General features: G+C 55.8%; 1 protein-coding gene across 4 annotated transcripts in view; it reads left to right on the forward strand.

Moving 5' to 3' along the window:
* SPIRE2 (spire type actin nucleation factor 2) overlaps positions 1–21,263 on the forward strand; it is a 39,209-nt gene that overhangs the window by 6,623 nt on the left and 11,323 nt on the right. The window contains exons 1-9 of one of the 4 annotated variants that reach the window (XM_036993899.2): positions 2,293–2,649; positions 12,328–12,371; positions 16,115–16,471; positions 18,983–19,063; positions 19,182–19,346; positions 19,739–19,825; positions 20,057–20,189; positions 20,271–20,440; positions 21,068–21,257. In XM_036993899.2, the coding sequence (XP_036849794.2) occupies positions 2,310–2,649; positions 12,328–12,371; positions 16,115–16,471; positions 18,983–19,063; positions 19,182–19,346; positions 19,739–19,825; positions 20,057–20,189; positions 20,271–20,440; positions 21,068–21,257 (1,567 nt within the window). In that variant the 5' untranslated portion in view covers positions 2,293–2,309. Of the gene's footprint in view, positions 1–2,292; positions 2,650–12,327; positions 12,372–16,114; positions 16,472–18,982; positions 19,064–19,181; positions 19,347–19,738; positions 19,826–20,056; positions 20,190–20,270; positions 20,441–21,067; positions 21,258–21,263 lie in introns of those variants that run through there. The other 3 variants (XM_036993900.2, XM_036993902.2, XM_036993901.2) reach the window with 3 other exon arrangements.

The raw sequence follows: 21,263 nt of genomic DNA on the forward strand, positions 1-21,263 counted from the left end.
TAATCTTTTTGGCCTCCAGGAGCCTAAAATTAGAATAATCTAGATTCTGTGTCTGCAAAGATGCTCAAGCGTCTAGTTCCTAGAGCTGTTTAATCTATGACCAGCTGCAGTCCTGAGCCGTCCACTCTTACGATTGCATTATCTTGGAATGGACATGATCTCTGGTTCCCTCAAAGCCTCAGACACAGCACGGGAAAGGCAGGTATCATGAGTGGGGCTCCCCATTCACCTCAGCTCCTACCCACCTTCAGACCCTGTGTCCTTGTGTGCTGTTCCCAAGAAGGGGAATTCTGGTTGGGTTTCCCACTAGTCTCTCCCAGGCAGCAGACCTCAATATCCGGTGCTCAGCAAATATGTGTGAACTAACAACCTAAGCCGTATGAGTAATACTTTTGGAGCATCTTTGCTTGTTTGATAATTTGATGAAGTGATTCTCAATTCCAAGCACTAGCAGATTAGTCATTACACTGATTTTCTATTCTGTCCTAAGCTCAGCAGCCTACAGAGATTTATAGCATCCCTTTTCCTGGAATTCCTTATCTACTGGAAATCAAGGATAAAGAATGTGTTTTTAGGAATAAACTATAGGTGATCCTATCACTGTGGAAATGACCTAAATCCAAAGCTTTCCAAGTTGAATTAATTGATGATCAACCTTAATTCCGACTATGCTTCTCAGTTGAGTCTTTTTTAACAGCTGGAAATAAACTTTTATTTCCAAAATCCAAGTGGCAAGTTACAGTTACGGAAAGACTTACACTTGATTCTGATGTTCAGTGGGCAAAATAGCTCAATGTTTTAATAATTGCGCCATTTCCAACTCAGATAAACCCCATGCTCATCTTAACCAGGTGCCATTCATTTTCTCCTCTGCAAAAAGCTGGGATGTGCAGCCCAGATGATTGTCAGTTTACTCACAAGCTCCTTATGGGAGAGCCCTCAGCCTGATTTAATATTGACTAGATGTTTTAATCAGGAGTCTGGGCCAACCTTAGTACCACATCTCAGGAAGGAAATGGCTATCTTGACTTAGATTTGTGGTGAATGGGTGGAACCTGTTCCTGCACAGAGAGCCCCCACTGACCAGACCAGAACTGCTGCCTGTAGCTGCCGTGGGAAGTGTGATCCGGCTCCTCTTCCGGGGGTGTCACAGGATTAGCTGAAAAGCCGCCCTCGAGCTGCAGTCTGCAAAGTTGGAATCCCTCTCCTTGCCACCCTTAGGCACCTAGTGGGGGGTGGGGGTGGGTAAATTGAGGGTGAAAAAAATAGGCTTCTATGGGCATCTAGAAAGCTGACTTGACGCTTCTTCCTTATTTTGGATATGGTTAGGGGACAAATCTGCAGATACCAAGAGGTGAATAATTAGAATCTAACTTCTAACATTTGTAGTAAAGCCCCAGTATTCTAAATCTAACTGGCTAATGTCTTGGAAGGTGCAGGTCTGGACCCACTGTCTCTCTCTGTCATTTGTGTTTCAATTGCATTTTGGTCCTGTTCTTTTGACCTGGTACAACGAGGGCTGAAGAGGCCTCTGGGCTAGCCTGAATAAGGTGCCTCTGTGCCTGGGTGCCACCCCATGCCCAAGGGAGGGAACTGCCCTGGGATAGGGCACAGACACGTCACCCAAAGGGGAGTGTAGCAGGACCAACGGTCAACCGCCCCTGTTTATCTTCATGGAGACACTAGAGCATTTAATGCAGACCTGTGCCTCCTTCTGGAAAGGGTCATTTAGTAAGTGCTTCATATCTGGGGTCTCCCTCCCGCCTCACCCTATAGTAACCTCCTGAGGTCACCTTGCCGTCCGCTCTCCACAGAGGCCCTTGCGGGTCTCGTCTGTTCCTCCAGACTGAAGTGAAGTCTGCGTGTGGGGGGACGGGGTGCGAGCCACAGGCTTCCCGGACCCCACCCTCATTCCCGCGTCAAAAGCGCCCAAGGCCCAGCAGTCACTGCGGAGTGGCTCAGGGTGGACGCCGAGCTCGTGCGAGGTCTGGGTTTGGCCGGCAGGAAGCTCCGGGGCGGGGAGACCCGCGTCTGGGGGCGCGCCTCCTTCGGGAGCGTCCCTCCCCTCGGCCCTGGGGCTGCTAGTCCCGGCCTTCCTCTGCCGCGGCCCTGCTCTGCTCGCCTCCGCCCGGCTCTGCGCACGCGCTCCCTTCCCTTGCCACCCGCCTCCTCGCCTCTCTGCGCCCCTCCTCCCGGTTCTGCACCGCCTCCTCCGGGCTCTGCGCTCTCTCCGCCCCCTTCCGCGCCCTGCCGGCCCCGCCGGCCCCGCCCTCACCTGCGGCCCCTCGGCGGGGCGGGGCCGCCCCGCGATGACAAAGCAGCGGCAGCCGGGCCCCACTGCCGTGGAGACCGGCCGGGCGCGCAGGGGCGATGATGGGGCGGCCATGGCCCGGGCCGGCAGCTGCAGCGGCGACGCGGCGGCGGGGCGGCGGGCGGGGGGCGCGGGGCCCGAGCCGTGGGAGCTGTCCCTGGAGGAGGTGCTGAAGGCGTACGAGCAGCCCATAAACGAGGAGCAGGCGTGGGCCGTGTGCTTCCAGGGCTGCCGCGGGCTGCGGGACGCGCCGGGCCGGCCGCGCCTCCGGGATACGGCGGACATCCTGCTGCGCCGGGACGGCACGGTGGGCGCGCGGCGGGAGCCTGGGGCCGCGGGTGAGGAGCGGCGCGGCGGCGCGGGGCTGGGGGCTGGACGGCCTACGTCCGGGGAGGGGGCTACGCCCCTCCCGACCTCCCTCCCCCTGACCCCCTCTGCAGGACCCGGCGTCACCTCCTCTGCCTTCCCTCTCCGAGGGACCCGGAGGCCCTTCCCGCCCTCCGCCGTTTCGGGATTGGGAGCCCCTCCCCCCACCTCTATGCTGGGACGGGAACCTTCCCCTCTCGACCCCTTCTCCCTCTGCTGGACTTGGGCGTCCCCTGCTCCCTCCAGTCCAGCCCTCTGTGGACCTGGGAGCCGCCCCAAGGCTGGGGTACACCCTTTCTTGCTGGAGCCACCCACCAACTCTGCGCGTCAGGGCTGCTTCCGAGGGTTGCCTGCGGGTGGCGTGCTTTCCTCTGGGGAGAAGGGTTTTGACTTGATGGCTACCTTCGGGGAGCGGGGCCGAGGGGTGGGGGGCGTTCCGCCTCTCCCATCTCCACCCCCTCCACCCGGGGCCAGTGCCTTCTGCTTTGGGGGCCTGCAGACCGCGCCCTGTAGTCTTTCCACTCCGGGATTCGTGGTGGGGAACCCTTGTCACACTGGTAACCGCCTCTTTAGGCTCTTTCTCCTGAGTGTGAGGGTGGGAGGTGGCGGCGGCTGTGCCGACCTTGGAATCTCTGCTGAGTTGCCACCAATTTCCTGGGTTTACCAGGGAGACAGCAGACAGAAGGTGTAAAATTTGGGGGACAGCCTGCTTGGTTTTCTGCTCTTGATCATCAACAAGAAGCAACAGTCAAGCCCTTGAGGAGTATTTGAAGTGATTTTTAGCTTCTAAATTTAAAAAAAAAGTTATTCTCTTCCCTGGAGAACTGGAGTGCTGGTGTGAAGCATATGATGATATTAATCCAACAGCTGATACCTTGGGGGCAGCGCGAAGGCTGGCTGGGTCCCGGACTCTCCAGCCCTGGGAGCTGTTGGGTTGCAGACAAAACCATAGCTACTTTGGTTGGAGGGGAATGTGCTGAACCCCGTCCCGTAGCCATCGCTGCTTCTCCACTAGGGTCTGGTCACTGCCCCTGCTCCCACCTCCCTCAGCACCTCTGCCATGTGAAGTTTTTGAATTGCTGTATTTTGCATAAAAAGCGCCAATATATTTGACAGGTGAAAATAAGAGTTGATGCTTAAATGGTATTTTCCCTTTTATACTGAAGCAAGCTGAGGCCGTGTGTGCCCAAAGTCACACAGGAAGTAGCAGGGTTTGGACTGTGTGGTCTTCATGGGTTGAATGCTGAGCCTGCAGAGGCACAAAGAGCTTTTCTCCTGAAGTTGTATTTTCCTCCTCGAAAGACCTTCCCTGCACCCCTCCCCATCCTTGGAGGTACACAATATAACCCAGGGTGTGGCTCCTGGCATCAAAGAGCAGGACACAGCTATAGAGGCCTGCCTGGCCTGGCCCTCTGATGTTAAAGATGGGGAAACTGAGGCATGAAGTGGTAAGGGGTTTGTAACCAGTCACAGTAGCTGGTTAGAACTGAAGGCCTCCCACATCTTTCTGTGGGAGGGTCAAGCCGTGTTTCTTATTGGTGCTCTAAAATGTGCAAGGAGGCAGTGACCATCTGGTTCTGCCCACTTTTCAGCCCCCAGGGATGTAGCCACTCCTTCCTGGTCACTGTAGACGCAGCAGGAAGCCTCCATTCTCTGATGACTTATGGGAACGTCCCAGCCCATGATACTAAGGAGCCCAATTCAGTTTTCCATTTGATACTCTCTTCAGTTCCCACCCATAAACATGTCTTGTAAAGGTGGATGAGTTTATGACTTGCTGCCTTTTTAAAGATTAAGAAAAATAGATTACCCTGAACTTTCTTTTCTCTTCCGGAGCCTTTGTAATCAACTGAAACTTTAGATCAAATGCCTCCCAAAGGTGGCTAACTCAAAGCTTCTCTGGGACTTGAATGATTGGTGAATTCACTGGAACATGCGTGTTTATTTCTTGCTGTAAATAGCTATTAGGAAAATGTTCACATGGGCCCTCAGAACCAGCCTCCCTTACAAAGTTCTGGTAAATCTAGGCATTAAGTAAAGGTTTAAAATAATTTAAAAGAAATTAACAACAAAAACTAACCCATATGTGGGGGAATGAATAATATTATATTAGCACAGTCAGTGACACTTCTCCATGCTTCCATCTACGACAGGAGGAATAATCTTTAGTCTGGAGACGTCTTCATAACTACTTGGGAAACACCCCTCTCTGTGTTTTTATAAATGAGAAAAAGGAAAATGTATTAACATGTGAAGTTATTTTTAAGAGGCCATTATTAAAACCTCCTGATGGGGAAAGGGCTGGTCTTTTTGTTGTTGTTGTTATCAGTAATCTACAATTACATGAAGAACATTATGTTTACTAGGCTCCCCCCTTAAGTTGGGCTTTTTTTTTTTTTAACTGAGACAAGATAGTAGCAGGCTTTACCGTGCAAGCCGTTGCCTGTGTAGTGAAGCTAAGCTAATTTCCTAAGTGCAGGTCGGCCAGTGGTCAGGTGGCCCTGGAATGTTCTGTGTGGTGTCTGCCTGATGCCCTCCAGAGTGGTGCACTCCAGGAGAATGGCCGCACGCCAAAGCGGTGCTTGGCTGGCAGCTCACTGGAGAGACCTCCTGCCTTCTGGGCCTACATCTGCTGGTCATGCATACTTTTCTCTGGACACTGGGCTCTTTACCAAGAAAGCCCCCTGGGCAGGCACAGCGCTGGATGCAGTGTAGATAGGGGCGTGCAGTCCTCACAGACATCTCCCATCACCTCCCACTTCCATTCTGCTTGTGCTGATTTACACACTGCCCTACTTTTCTGAGGTTTTTTTTGTCAGTTTTGATATTAAAACTTTTCACAGGCCCCACTTTCCAGGCTTGGGGCACTCACATGACCTGTCCACCAGGTCACCTGTCCCTTCAGCCATCTCCTGTTCCTTTATCTTCTGCCTGTGGTTCTGAGATCAGCCGCCCCTGTGCACAGGCACTGTCTCCAGGGTAGAGCTCCTGCAGGTAGCACCGCATTGTAGTTCACAGTTGCATGGATGCAAGGCCTCATTTTATAGCTCTTGAGTTCCAGACACAGAAATGCTTCCTAGTCCATCCTGCTTGGACTGTGACGTCTTGGTGTCATGAGCTCCATGGGACCTGGAATTCTCTTTCCACCCCTTTCTCCCCAGCTCAGTAGCTGGAGAAACAGAGCAGTGCTGAGGAGCAGCCCCTGGCATCTGACGGGTGCCTCATTCTTCCTGCAAACTGGGGTCATGGTAGCATTTGCCTAGGATCAGATAAGGACAAATGAGAGAGCCAGGAAGCAAATGCACGCACACACACGTGCACACAGACACAGACACACATGCACACATACAGACACGTGCACACAGGTACGCGTGCACACAGATATGCACGCAGACACACACAGCCGTGCACACACACACACAGGTTATCTCTGTGCAACTATTATTGCATATGTAAATGGGGCCATCTGTTTCCTCAGCAGACACTCATTCAAGTATCTCCTGGCTAGTGTGTCCTCTCCCGGGAGCTGAAGTAGGACCCATGGCCACTAAGGATGTCACGGGTGTTCTGGTAGGCCTTGCTGGCAGGTCCCCTCCTAAGTGAGAAAGAACTTAGCTTGCCTTTTTTGAAGTGGCTGTCCACACAGATGAGCATGCAGTCAGTGTGAGAGCATCTTCTGGTGGACTGTGCCTCCATGCAGGGAAGTGAGAGCTAGTTGTAAGATGAACTCCTTCTGTGGGAAAGCATTTCCTCCTCCCGGCTCTGGGAGAGTCTCTGCTCCAGTCAAGGTCTTTCCCATGTGGCTTTTGTCTCTGGCTTCTCGGTTCCCCACGGAAGCTGCTGACGTTACTGTCCTCACTGTCCGTGGGGGACTCCCGTGCTCACCTGCTGCAGCCTATGAGGGTCACCCAGCCAAGATATGGTATGGAGATGAAGCCTGGCCTCCCAGGGACTGGTGGGCACTTTGCTTTATGATCCAGGTTGACCACAGCCCACACCTTCAGAGTACTTGTGGGAAAGGTGCACACAACGTTGGGCCCGCTGTCTTCCATGTGATGAGAGAGGCACTGTAACGACCCTCATTGTGCAGATGGGAAACCAGGTCCACAAAGGTAAAGCAGCCTTCCAATTGCCCAGGGTGCTTGCTACCCACCCCCTGTGTGGCTTTGGGAAGTTCCTTAGCATCTGGTTGCCTCACTGTCATTCTCTGTGCAATGCGAGGATGATGGCACCCACCTTGAAGGCTGGGTTGATGGCTGTGAAGCCTTGGGATGTGCTTGGCATGAGAAAGCACTGGCTTGCCAGGGTAGCAGCTAAGGTGTCCTAGTCCTGTCCATATGGACACCCTGCCCAGACCCAACTTAGAAGCCCCTGCAGGTTCGTGCAGAGCCTTGACCAGAAGCTGTAGGTGGCCGCCCCTCGGGACAGGAGGAGGCTTGCAAAGTGCACCAGGCAAGGGTCTCAGAACCTGCTCACTATGTACATTCCTTGATAATGTAAATCGTCCTCCATCCCAGACAACACCTGAGCTCTCCTTCAGAGGATGGGAGCGAGGGCTGTGGGAGGGGCTGGTGACTGAGCTAGGTGTGTTTGTAGACAGCATTCCTGGTTGAGTCTCACCTCTGAGCAAGGATCACCTCCCAGGAAGGCTGTCCTTCAAAAAACTGTGTTGTTATCCAGACACCTGTGAAGCGGCCCGTGCTGCTGGCTGTAATAGATGCCCCGGCCATGTGCAAGGTCTGCCCTGTGCCTATATAGGAGAGGGTTTTACTCTTGAGGAGGGGCTCACGGAGACACGGTCCCAGTGCCTTAGCCACATTCAGAGCCCTGGTCCTCCACACCCCCCAGGTGTTCACAGAGAAGGGCTTCTCTGTCTCCTGGGATGGAATCAACCATGTCCTTTGAACTCAGCATGAGGGATGAGCCATGGGGCTGGTGGTGTTCGAGTGGCTCCTGTAGAGGGAGTCCTGTGGTGTTGGCTGGTCAGTCCTGGGACGTGGCCGTTCAAGCAAATATGTGAGTATGGGCTACAGGAAGACTGATCCTGTTAGACTTCTCAGATGGCGTTTGGCCTCCTGGTAAGGCCCCAGTCAGGGAGCAAGGCTGCCTGGAAATGGCTCCTCCATGATCAGGCAGGTCGGGAGGGCTGCCTGCATGGCCTTCAGCTCCACCTGGGACCCCTGGGCCACCAGTGTCCAGCTCATGTGTAACTGTTCAAGGGCATTTGCCCTGTAGCCTGTCCCTAAGGACTAGAGAGGGAGAGATGGCAGAAGGGCTTAAAAGCAGGGTGTAAGAGTTTCCTTTGGCTGCGATAACAAATCACCCGAGCTTACTCTTTTATAGTTGAAGAGGTAAAAAATCCAGGATACTGTCTTGGCCTTAAGGTCAGCTGATTAGCAACCTCACCTGCCACCCCAAGTCCTCCCTGCAATGTAATGTGCCCACAAGTCCTGGGGTTAGAAAATGGACAAGTTGGGGAAAGGTCACATGAGTGCAATGGGCACTCACATTTGAGTCTGCTGGTGGGTGTTTAAACACAGATCCACAGATGGCTGGGTCCAACCCTGGAGTGTCTGATCCTGCCCAGGTCTGGGGTGGGCCTGAGAAGCTGCATTTCTGACAGGTTCCCAGTGATACTGGGCTACTGCATAAGTGGACTCCCTGGGCCGCACCCTGAGCAAGGTCCTCCAGCCCTTTCTGGAATACCTCCAGCAGTGACCAGCGGCTATGGTCTCTGTGCTGGCTTCAGAGCCGGGCTTGCTGGGGACTGAATCTCAGCCAGATACTTCAGGCAAGTCCCTCACTCTCTCTGGGCCGCACTGTGGGGCTGAAGCCCAGACTAAGTGAGATTTGTGACTGAATGAGCTGCCATCAGCCAAGTGGGGGGGGGACCTGCGTTAGAATGCGGTGCACCTCTTCCAGGGCTGCGGTGACCATTGGAAGGCTGTCTCTGGGGCTGTTCCCAAGATGTGCTGGCTAGAGTTGGGTATGGAAGTCCTGCAGGAGCAGAGAAGCAACCCTCCTTCCCTTGCCAGAACTTTGTGACAGTGGAGCCAATTATCTGAGCGTTTATTGCTTGGGGTGTACACAGGCTTCTGGCCAACACCTGCCCCCTCGACTTGGGTCTCCTCAGGGGCTCTGCAGCAGGGGAGGGAGCCATGCCCTGTGGGTGTGTGTGAGCTCAGGAGAAGCAGGCTGACCTCTGCCACAGGCTTCCTGGAGGTGGGCGTCTGCGGAAGTGAGGTGGAGGAGGGAGGGAACCACAGGCCCGATGCCTTTCATCCAAAGAACTCTTGTGTTTGCGAACAAACACAAAACCTCCTTTCAAGAACGCTTTCCCCGCTGCCTTCGGTTTGCCTCCAGCTTGTTTCTAGAGACCAATGCTGTCATGGGGTGTTAGTTAAAGTTTTGAAATTTGTTACTTGACAATAAAACAGGCATTTGCAAATGGCTTACTAGGTCCGCATGTGCCTTCACTTCACCTTTACAGTAGCCTGTGTGGCGGTGCCACCCTTGTTTAATGAGGGCCATTCTGAGAATGTCAGTCAGTGTGAGCCCCCCGGGTCTGTGACTCCAGAGGCTTGTTCGCCTCAGACCACACGCTCTTGCCCTGAATCGTGAATGAGCCTGCATCACACACACACGCTCCGCACAGACTGGTCTCTCAGCGCCGTGGCACAGCACGTGCCCCCCTCCTGCCAGCCTCTGCACGTGGTCACACGGCTCAGTGTAGCTCCTTCTGAGCCCAGGATTCTGCCTCCTGCTGTCCACTTAAAGGACCTCTGGCCATCTCATCACAAAGGACACCTCCTTCCCCTTCTGTGGATGACTCCGTATGTCTCTAGTGGACATATATTTGTTTCCAGTATCTCCCAGTTAGGAAGGAAGTGCCGGTGAGCCTCCTGGTGGGCCTCATGCCATGTGGGCCCGTCTTCTAAGCAGACCTGCTAACGCAAGGCCCTCGGGTGCAATTTCAACGTGAGATGTCGCAGACTGCCTTCCTAGTGGCCATTTCCCACCAGCATGGAGGGCGCCTCCGGCTGCCCTCCCTGCTGTGGGGCCTCACGGGTTCTCCGGGAACCCTAAGCCTGAGATGCTGGAAGGCAGGAGCCTCCTGGGCTGGAGACAGGTCTGCCCTTGGAGTCGCCAGTATTTAGGGGCTGGAAGGTCCAGCCTGGGAGCCTGGTGCAGCCCAAGCTGTGGTGGGCGGGCCTCCACAGAGACGGGCACGCTCTCCCTCTTCTGGAGGGGGGACCGTGGGCTCCTCCACAGCCATTCCCGTCCTGACCACAGGCCTAACGAATCACAGGCAGGTGCCCCCAGGCTAAGCATGGCGGAGGCCCTGGAGACCCCCACCACCTCTGTGGAAATCCCGCTCCCACTCCTTGTGGCCGCAGTGCCCTGGGATGAGTCTGCATCTGTGCCTCACTTGTTCTTTCAGGCGACACTGCAAGTCAGGTGGGCAGTCGAGGAAACAGGTGAGAGAGGCAGGGGGCCGGTGGGACTCGGCCTGAAAGGTGCCACTCCCACCCCTGAGGCAGACAGGGGCTGATGCCGCTGGGAAGCCCTCCACTACCTGCCGTCTTGGCAGGTGGGGTACTTGCCTTGAAGCTGTACCCCACAGGCTTCTCTCCCCCACATAAAATCTTTTATCTTTTACTACGACGACACAGGACCATTTCAAAGAAAACCTCCCAGCATCTTGATTTCTCCTCATTTGTTATTTTATACCAAATTAACCGGAGCAGCCTTGGTAAGGGTGCACCGCCCTGCTGGGTGAGAAGCGGGGCCATAGGATGCCTCGGAAACTGGGCATCCTGGATGTGGCTCCACTCAGCATGGCGCTGATGGACCTCGTGAGAACCCTCAGTCTTAGCTGCCTTCATCTGCTTCTGTCTGCGTCTCTGCTCTCCCACAAAGATAATTTTTAAAATAAGCAAAAGATGGTCTGCACAATGCTAGTGACCACGCTGGTCACAAAGTTACAATAGTTTCATAAGGTCATACCCAGCTCTTGGGTGGGCTGGCCAGAAGGGCCCACGTTGGGGTCTGGCAGTGCTTGGTGGGGGCCCCAGCAATGCCATTGATTAACTGTGTGGTCACACTCTGCCTGAGCCTCGGCCTCCTCATCTGTAAAGAGAGAGTCATGACACCAACATCCATGAGGGGGCCGTGCACACTGAAGCCACAATAATTCATTCGCTAGTTTTATAGCAAAGAAATTCCACAGCCTCCTTCTGCCCAAACGTCATGGAGGGCAGCTTGTTCACGGAAACCCCAAGTCCTCGCCACTTGTTATGATTCCATTCATGAGCACCTGCTTTGTTAACATATGGATTCTTAAGGGAGGGACTCGGCCATCACTGTTGCTGCAGTCGGAAAGCTCCCTGGTGCAGGGCCTGCACAGGGGCCGAGGGACCGGCTGGCCGCCCCACCCTGCTGCTCGGCCGTAGCGTGCGCAGGGCACCAGTCTCTTCCAAAGAGCGCCTTTGTGCTCCGTTTGGTTTCTTCGTCCTTCCATGGCCTCCATCCATCCACAGCTACACACATACTGGACGTCCACGGGATACTGCTTGCTGCTCACTTTTATATGAATTCCACTAATGCTGGGAGTGGATGGCTTTCCATTATTTTAATGGATCAGCCCAACACAGACTCCTTTTATCTTTGGCAATCTTCCTGGCTCTTGATGGCATTTTAACAATATTTGCAGTTAGCAGTCTCACTTAGCAGAATTTAGTGGTTTGGTTTTTTATACCCCATCTCATTCCAGAAAGAATTTAAAGCAGCTGAAGTTCACATCCTGACACAGTTCTACTTACTTAATTCAAGGAAAGTTGTAGAAGTGGGTGGGTTTTCTGTCTCACCCAGCCTGGCATCTTGGAAGGCCAGGGAAATAGCTTAGGGCTCAGCAGGAGCACAGATTCTGGGGTCCCCCTGCCTGGCCTCACCCAGCACCACCACTTACCATGACACTCTGGGGCAAACAAGCTCACCCTCTGGGCCTCTGTTTCCTCGTCTGTGAAACGGGTTCCAGAACCACTTACCTCCCGGGTGGTCTAGGTTACATGACAGGTAACCCAGTACCAGGTCAAGTGGTAAACAGCAAACTACAGAGGCTAAATGAGTACCTGGGCTTCAACCCAGGACTCTGATTCTTGCTGGAGATGCTGACGGTCTAGGGAAAGCCCCCAGACCCAGAAGCAGTGGCCGGAGGCTGGCCTGCCCATTGGGAGTCCTCAGAGCAACTTTCCTCTTAGTTGGGTTTTCTCCTCTGACCCCTCTGATGGGGGCCTCAGGGCCTCAGACAGTGAGGTCTTTCTGCAGACGGGCTTATCTGAGCTGCCCCCTTCACCAAACACACTTCCCCGGGTACAGACTCGATGGCCCCGATGGCTGATCCCTTCCGAGTGGTCGCCTCGGTGTGACTTCTGTGTGGGGCAGGGCCTGTGCACTGGGTGTCCAGCCCAGAGCCAGGGCTTCAGGTGTGCATCTGAGCGACTGCTAGCACAGCCATTGCAAGCTTCCTGGCATTCCGGTGGAGACTCCAGGCAATGCTCTGGGGTAGGGGAAGGGCAGGTGGGTGGGTGCACTCCTCGGGGCCCCAGGTGCTGAGGTATGTCCTGATGGCCTCTTCTGTCCTCTCGTAGAGTCCACAACGATGATGGTGTCGCCGGCGAGCTGGGAAGCCCAGGTACTGTTGAAATGATTTTTAAATTTATTGGATACATATTAAAACTTAGGTGTATCATATAATATAAATTAGAAAAAATATAAAGCTGTACAATTGTTTCCCTGAGACAGGGGGTTGACGAAGAGATTACTCCCAGAGGGCCAGCCGGCGATGAGAGAGCCCACCAGGTGGTGTGGACCCCGGGGGCCTTGGTGGGCCTGCAGGGGTGGGAGAAGCGATGATGTCCCGCCTCCCTCTCCCTGTCACCCCCAAACTCCTGGGATGCCTCCCACTGGACAGAGGGAGGGAGCGAAGATGATGTGATCTGAGGGGCCAGCCCCCGGGCATGGGGTGTCAGGCAGGAAGTGAGTCTCAGGGTCACTCAGAAAACCAACCCAATGACCCCCATCCCACCCAGAACTCAAACCTCATCTGTGGGATTTCTTCCTGTGTCTCCCTGTCCATCCACCTGCCCCCAGGTAATTTGTCCTGAATTTAATATTTATCATTCCACTGCCTTTCAAAATAATTTTATGAAAACATGTATTTATATATTAAACAGTATTATACCAAGGTGGGTGGGCACAGGCCAGAAGAGGCTATACTGTCTGTCGTAGGGAACTTAAAAGCGATACTAAAACCATTCCAAAGGTTTCCTACCTTTTATTACCACACGCTGGCAATTCTTAATATGTCAGTGACAAGACACCCACCCCATGTTTAAGGACACACTGCTAGGATTGCCATGAGCCCTGTGGAAACAATATTGTGATTGTATATAGTTTCCTGGAATTTGGGGAAAAACTCAGTGTGTTTTCAAGAGTCATCTTCATTGCTTTGTGTTTGTCGTCCCCTCCACTGCTGCATAATATTATGGATAATTTGTTTATCCGAAGTGCAGGACTGTCCCCCTGCCTCTCAGGCAGTGATGCTGGGTGGCCCTGCTGTCCGGAGTCCCTTCCTCCTGCTGCAGAGGAGACCCACTGGTGCCAGTTTCAAGAATCCTTACAAGGGGCTTTTTTGTGTTGGGGTCCAGCCTGGGTCGTCCTGCCCAACGGCCCGTACATGAACCTGGTGATAGCCCCGCCCCTGGAAACGCACCTGTCTCGCTCACCCCGTGCTCTCTGCTGGCCCCTGGTGGAGCTGGCCTGCTCTTTCAGGGCCTCTGCTCTGGGGCCCCTTGGCTGCCTAGGGCGCCCCCTTTGGTCTGCATTCGGGGCGGCAGAGCTGGTGATTCTGAGACTCTGGCCCGCTGCTCAGATTTTTCCTTATGGGAAAGTCCCCAGGGGCACAGAGAGGCTCTTGAGGGAGCAGCTGTCAGATGGGCCCCTGTTGCCATTAACCCTTTCACTGCTGGTGCTCCGGCCAGTGACCAGAGGGGAGGCACAGGTGGGCTGCCTGGAGCTGGGGGCTTTCCTCCCTGGCCCTCTGTCTGCCCCGCCTCATGCCGTGGACTGGTGTCCAAGGGAGAGACCGGGTCAGGGCCATTACAGGTCAACAGGGGCTGTGGGAAGACCCAGGAAGGGTGTGAAGTTCACCTCCACCACCATCCCTTCCTGGCACCAACCCTCTGGGCCAAGAAGGAATTGATGGGAATTGGTGAGAACTGTGGCTTGTCAGCCCAGTAGTCCTGAGGGGCCTTAGGGTGCTTTCTGGGGATCCCACTGCCCCAGGGGACTCCACCCAGCTCAGGCCAGGGCCCTGCAGTCACCTTTCAGGTGTGGCCAGCTTGGCCTTGGCCTTGTGCCCTCTGACTCATGGTTTTAGGGTGTGCCTGGGATTGGATCTGTGACCCTTGCTTGCCCAAAGGGGAGATAAGACATTCTCCTAGATGGGCGGGGCTTTTGTTGGCTTTAGGCTGGAACTTTGTCACTATCGCAGCCTGTTCTTCCCACAAGACCCGTGAGCCCAGGTTGACACCCCTAGGTCCCCCGGCTCAGGGTGCTTTTTAAAGTGTTGCAGGACAGACAAGGCCTGTTCTTGCCTCCGTCCCCTGCCTAGTGCTGGCTCTCACCACCTGCCATCCTTCAGGCTGGCTGCCTTGGACTCCAGGTGGTAAGAGTGTCCCTGAGGTCTGGTGAGGGTGTGGCTCCATCTGCCATGAAGTGGCCTCCTACCCTGGCACACAGCTTAGAGCACAGGCCACAGGCAGACCTGATTCCCACATTCAAGTCCACATTCAGCTTGGCTAGCTGCTAGCTGCGGGCCAGTGTCCTGACCTTCTGTCCTCGGTCCTCCCCTGATGAAATAAGAGGGTATCTCACAGGTTGTTGACTGCATAAGTGCCTGATGTCAGGAGAGCTTCGGTCATTTTGGTGTGTGCATCTTCTGTATCTGCGTCCTAAAGGGAAGATATGAAAGCCTTTCAAGGCCCAGAAACCGGGTGCACACAAACCGGAAGTGCTGTCGTTGCACTCAGCGTCATCCCAGGCCACCATCAGGGAGCATGCCAGGTGGCCCTTCTGGCCAGACAGACCTGCCCATCTCAGCCACGGGCCCCTGAGCAGGTGGTGGCAGGGTGCAGCTGCGTGTGAACAGGTGGAGGGGTGGCAGCATCTCCCAGGCATCCACAGAGCGATTCTTCAGGTGCCAGTAGTAGTCCATGCAAACAGGGCTCCCTGCCAGGGGAATGGAAATGCTGAGTCAAGGGTCTCTCTGCTGCAAGACTGTCGGCGTTCTAAGTGGCTAATGTGCTTAAAAAAAACCCGGTTGTAGAGAGTTTCAAGCATATACAAAGCAAACATAATAGTGTATGGCCCAGGCGGACCCCAAGTTACTATTTCCTGGATGGCCCCTCCCCCATTCCTCAACTCAGGTTTGATTCTTTTTGAGGTTTCATTTTCCAGGTTAAATTTACGTACATTGAAATTTACATGCAGTTTAAAGTATTTCAGTGAGGGGATGTCAGTTTTTATGAGTTCAAGTGTTAAGAACGTTGTTATGTACAGCAAAATTCCAGTTATGTAACTGAACAAACCTGATGTTCACCTTTGATTTAAAATATACTGTTAAGGTATATCAACTATATTTAAATAAAAAATAAAAAATTAAATAAAACATACCATTTTATTACATCAAAAGGTAATATTTAATTAGGTTGTCTTTTTTAGTCAAAATTTTTGGGTATACTTCACACTGACTTCTGATAAGTGTGTACACTGTGTAACCGATGCCATGATTAAGAACACAGACCTCGTCCTTTATCCCAAAAGTTCCTGCACCCTTTCGAGTCCCTCTCCCCACCCCTGGCTTGGAATTACTGGCCCGCTTTTTGTGGCTGTAACTTAGCGTCGCCTGGCCTCGGGTTCACATAGACGAACGGGGCAGCATGGAGACTGGTCTGGCCTGTCACGCGCGCCCGGGCCGGTGAGGCGGTTGTGCGCAGGCCGGTCCTGTGCCCGGCTGACTGGTATTTCACTGCAAGGACGGCCCGCATTGGCTGACCACCCGCCTGGCGCAGACATTCGAGCGCCCCAGTCCTGTGCGCATGTACATCTTTCTCCTGGTTCCATACCCAGGGTGGGGGCGGGGGGCTGCAGTCGTGTGGTAAATGCACGTTTGACCCTAAGAACTTGCCCAACTTCCCTGTAGTGGCTGCGCGGTTGGAGGGCGTCCTGTGTCGGTGGTCAGTCTCTGGGTGCACAGCTGGCTGTTCCCACCACCCTGTCGGAAGCTGTGGTCAGGCCCAGCCCACGCCTCTCTCCCGGGCCCCCTGCCTTGGGGGCGCCTGGCCCCCAGTGACACTCCGGGCCCCTGTCCCGCAGATGGTGCAGTCGCTGGGCTTTGCCATCTACCGCGCGCTGGACTGGGGTCTGGACGCCAGCGAGGAGCGGGAGCTCAGCCCACAGCTGGAGCGGCTCATCGACCTTATGGCCAACAGCGACTGTGACGACGGCGGCTGCGGGGCGGCCGACGAGGGCTACGGGGGCCCCGAGGAGGAGGAGGAGGCCGAGGGCGGCCCCCGCGCCGTGCGCACGTTCGCCCAGGCCATGCGGCTGTGCGCGGCGCGCCTGACCGACCCCCGAGGGGCGCACACCCACTATCAGGCTGTGTGCCGCGCGCTCTTTGTGGAGACGCTGGAGCTGCGCGCCTTCCTGGCCAGGGTGCGGGAGGCCAAGGAGGTGAGTGGAGGGAGGGTCTGCCGAGGACGCACAGGGGTGGGGCAGGGGCGCGCCTAGAGGGGACGTGCGCAGTGCCCAGGTGGTAAGAGGGTGGGAAGGGCTTCAGGAGTGGGGAGAGGCCTCAGAGGTGCCTTCCTGAGTGGGGTTTGGGGAGGTGGGCAAGGCACGGCTGCCTGTCCCTTTAGCACAGATCCAGCAGGGGAGGAAATGCTCAGGACGGGCCTCCGCTCGGCTGCCCAGGGTCTGTGCTCTGTGCTTCTCAGGCTGTAGCCTGACTCTGACCCCTTACTGGGTGTGCACCGGACTGACGCTCGGGCCTTAAGTGTCTGGCTCTCAAGCCCCTCAGCCCATGACCTCACTCCTGTTGCCTCTTAGTTGTTCTCTCCCTGATCTCCATGTTTACATCTGCCAAGGGGGCTGTACCTCCCGCCTCCCCTTGCTAGGGCTGGTTCCTTCCCAAGACAGGGCGTGAAAGAAGCCCCTTCCTGCAGCCCAGCACCGGTGCCGTGGCGCTGTGTGCATGGAGCTGTGGGATGGCTGGCAGCTCAGAGACAGGATGCGAGCCCACGTCATTGCCCCCCAGTGGTGGTCCAACGTTGCTGTCCACACTCTGCGTTGTCACCTGCCTTACAGATGAGCATATGGAGGCTCAGAGAGGCTGTGTCCCTGGCCACCAGTCCCAGCGCTAGAACAGGGCAGAGCTGGCGTCTCCCCCAGGGCTGCCCTGTCTCTCTGCCATCTCAGAGTTAGCTGACAGTCTTCCCCTAAAACCTCCCAGCCCCACCCTTGGAAGGAACTGAAGTGTTTCCTTGAAACGAGTGTCTTGGCCCACAAGGACCCCTTCTTTCCATCAGCATTTCACAGATAAGAAAACAGAGACCTTGGAGAGGTCAGGAGGGATTTGCTCCAATGTTTCTTGCTTAAGCAGCGGGAGTTATTTTTGGACTTAACTGATGCTGGTCCCTGATTCTACCCTGGCCGGCTTCCCTGACCCTCTGGGCCTGAGTAGGCTTCAGGGTCGTTCTGGGGACATGGGGTCGGGGCTGGGCTAGTGCGGGACAAGCCGGAGCCAGCCTCCTGCCCGCCTCCCCACTTCTCCCTAGCACCCTGGGGATGCCACCTGACACTCTGCGCAGCGGGTGGGCTTGACACTTTGTCTTTCTTGCTCTAAAGGGTCTATTCTGCTTACCAAGCAGTTGCTTACTAATCTATTCAATTCCTGGACCAGACAATGAAGCTTTTTTTAGCAGGAGCAAATAGCTCTAGACTTCAAGTAATTGACCCAAGAGAAGTTCAGGAAATTGGTAGTGGAAGGGAGCTGGAGGAGGGTCTGTTGGTGGGGCACAGCTGGGCTGGCATTTTGGGCAGAAGCAGCCTGTTCATAGACAGGTTTAAATACTCCAGGAAGGAAGGGAGACCCACCCTTCATACCCTTTGTCCACAGGAACTTCCAGGTCACACACAGGTCTCTTTTTAGAATCACACACCTTGTGCCACTTGGAGATTTGGTACCATTTTCTAGAGTACCAACAGTTTGGCAATTGCTAGGCTATAAAGCCAGGATACTGCCTCTGTCTTAGTTGGAGGAGGGGACTGTGTGCTAAAGGGGAGGTGCTTCTCCCAGGTAGGGGAGATGGTGGGAATGGAGGCCCCAGCTGCTGCCAAGATCCAGGGCAATGAAGGCAGCATACCTAGCATCTGCTTCTCAAATTCAGCATAGAATAGCTATCTAGTAATCCCTGCTGTCCTTGATGGGCCCTCACCATAATGGCAGTGATTCCCCACATCACAAACTGCATACCTATGACTATTTCCCAGGACTTGCTGAGTAACTCACCCACCCATCCACCCATCCATTTATTCATTCAACCATCATTTAAGACCTAGCCAGTGCCCCAATGTGCTAGGAGCCAGGAACACTCAAGTGAGTAAAAACAGACGTAAACCGTTGTTGCAGCCTTATGGAGCTTAGTCCTTACAACAACCAAAGTGGATAAGTGCAAGACTCCAGATGGGATCCTGTGTGGAGAAGTGGATGTGGGTGTTCGAAGAGGGTGGTGTGCATGTGGCCCAAGCAAAGAGGCTACGAAAGGTGACCCTGTGAGCTAAAATCTCAAAGAAATCTGGGAGCTCTTCATAGGTGAGGGTGACAGGGCTCCATGGCTCTGCATGCCTCAGTGGAGGACACGGGGCCTCACTGGCATGTGTGGATCAGGCGAGAAAGAGATGCAATTCTTTTGCAAACCAGAAGTTCTAGGTGGGTTCTGTGGTCTCGCCCTGCCCTTGCCCAAGAGAAGCTGTCAGCCAGTGGAATACCAGGTGTTCCCTATGGGTCTAAGGCTGATGGCTTGGTTCCCCAGATATCTTTCTGAGCCCAAAGCCTTAGCTGAAATGCTCACTTGTCCTTTTAGCTGGTGGAATGGTAGCCCATGTGGTAAGGAAATGTCCCCAGATGGGCAGACCAGCAGGGGGCCCACACCCTGCCACCCTCACCTTCCCCTGGGCTAACAGATGTTGCAGAAGCTTCGGGAAGATGAGCCACAGGCAGAGAAGTCCCTGGCGGAGCTTGACAACCTGGGACACACTGACTGGGTAAGACACGGCTGTTCTCCTGACCCAGGAAACAGACAGGGCATTCTGGGTCTGTGCCTGGAGGGCCCATGGGAGGCCTGCCCACGGCTCAGGGCCATTTTCATCTTCCGGGGCTCAGGCCCGACTCTGGGTCCAGCTCATGCGGGAGCTGCGCCACGGAGTGAAACTCAAGAAAGTGCAGGAACAGGAGTTCAACCCGCTGCCCACCGAGTTCCAGCTCACCCCCTTCGAGATGCTGATGCAGGACATCCGAGCCAGGAACTACAAGCTGCGCAAGGTCATGGTGAGTCAGGAGGGGTGCCCACTGTGTGAACAGGGCAGGCAGAGGGCTGGGGGGGGTGGAGTCTAGAGGACAGCTGGAGCTGAGGCCGGCTTACCCACATCAACCCTGACGAGCCCTTGCCGGTGCCTTAAGTGTATGAGTCAATTTCCCCATGGCCACCCTATGGGGCAGGTGCCACTGACCCCCATTTCCACATGAAAAGCCTGAGATGCAAGGTGCTAGTGGTGGTGACGCTGTGGAGGCGCAGCCACGCTTGTACCTGCCCCACGGCCCCAGAGAGGAAGGCTGGTGTAAACCCTGGGCCCTGCTCGGCCCAAGTGAGCCCTCCGTGGCCCCAGCCCCAGAGGAGTCTCCGGCTCTCAGCCTTGCTGCCCCCTGCCCCCACTCGACAGGTGGACGGAGACATCCCTCCCAGGGTGAAGAAGGATGCCCACGAGCTCATCCTGGACTTCATCCGCTCCCGGCCTCCGCTGAAACAGGTAGCGGGGCCACTCCCTGCCCTCGACTGCCTCCCCACGGGCTGCCAGGGGTCCACACCAAGGGAGGCAGCTGGAAGCTTGGCTCCGGGAGGGGGGGCCCTGCCCGGGAGCGCACAGGGCTCCCTAGGTTGGCCCCTGCCGTGCCGGCTCCTATGGGCCTCAGGGCTCCGCCTCAGCTCCAGAGCGTCCCTGTCACTGCCCACTGCCCCAGAGCCACCGCACTCCTTGTAGGTCTCGGAGAGAAGGCTCCGCCCTTTGCCCCAGAAGCAGAGGACCCTGCACGAGAGGATTCTGGAGGAGATCAAGCAGGAGCGGAGGCTGCGCCCAGTGGGGGGTGAGCACTGCGCCCCCCGGAGTCAACGTGGTGAGTGGGAGCCCTCTGCCCACTCCCCTCGCCCCTCCCCTCCTTTGTTGTTCTACCTGCATCACCCCCTGCCTCCCCCAGGGTTCGGCTCTCTGCCCTGCATCCTCGATGCGTGCTCCGGAGACATCAAGTCCGCTTCCTGCATCAACCTGTCCAGCCCGGATGCTGGGAGCAACGCCCAGCACCCACGGCCCCGGGTCCTGCTCAAGGCGCCCACCTTGGCAGAGATGGAGGAGATGAACACATCTGAGGTCAGAGCCCGCAGATCACTGCAGAGGCCACGGAGTGGGAGTGGGGGACAGGGAAGTGAGCAGGGGCTGAGCGAGCCAGGGCATCCTGTGCTCAGGGCCGTCGCAGCACCTGCCTTTGAAGCTGCTGGCCTGCTGTGGGGCTGGGGCTGCCCTGGGAACAAACATGGTGGGGCTGGGGGACCCTTCCCTGTCTTTGCGGCTCAGAAGGATGACGGGGACAGTGGCTTGGGCCGCCGTTCCCACAGCACATCAAGGACTGAAATGGGCTTCCTGATCTTGGGCCCAGGAAGCTGAGCAGCCCCTGGTCGGAGTGAAAGGCCCGTGCAGCTCCTTCCCCGTCTGCTCTTAAGGCCTTCTGAGCCTGGGGAGCCCAGGGACAGTGGCCTCGGTGGCTCTGCCTGACCCCAGGCCTGTCCTCTACAGGACTCCCTGGAGGCTGCTGGGAAGGCTTTGGTGTTTGAGGCACTTGCCTTCTGCCCCGGGGACAGGCGGGCTGGGCGGCAAGGAGGGTGGATGGCCCTTGGCCGCGTGGGCCCAGCAGCAGCGCGTGTCCCTGGTGCGAGGCACACCTCGGTCAGTCCAGGCGGGAGGCACAGGTGGGCAGGGCCAGGTCTGCTGTGTCCACAGGAGGAAGAGTCGCCGTGTGGGGAGGTGACGCTGAGGCGGGACCACTCCCTGTCAGAGCACGACCTGGTCCAGCTGCGGAGCGAGGTGGCTGCTGGCCTGCAGCCAGCCACTCAGCCCCCAGGAGGGCTGGGGCCGCCGCGGCCCCGTGCGGGCAGTGCGTGCGCCTGGAGGCCGAGCACCCAGGAGCAGGGCAAGT

This window comes from Manis javanica, chromosome 17 (assembly GCF_040802235.1).
Source record: "Manis javanica isolate MJ-LG chromosome 17, MJ_LKY, whole genome shotgun sequence".
In the NCBI taxonomy this organism is placed as follows: domain Eukaryota; kingdom Metazoa; phylum Chordata; class Mammalia; order Pholidota; family Manidae; genus Manis; species Manis javanica.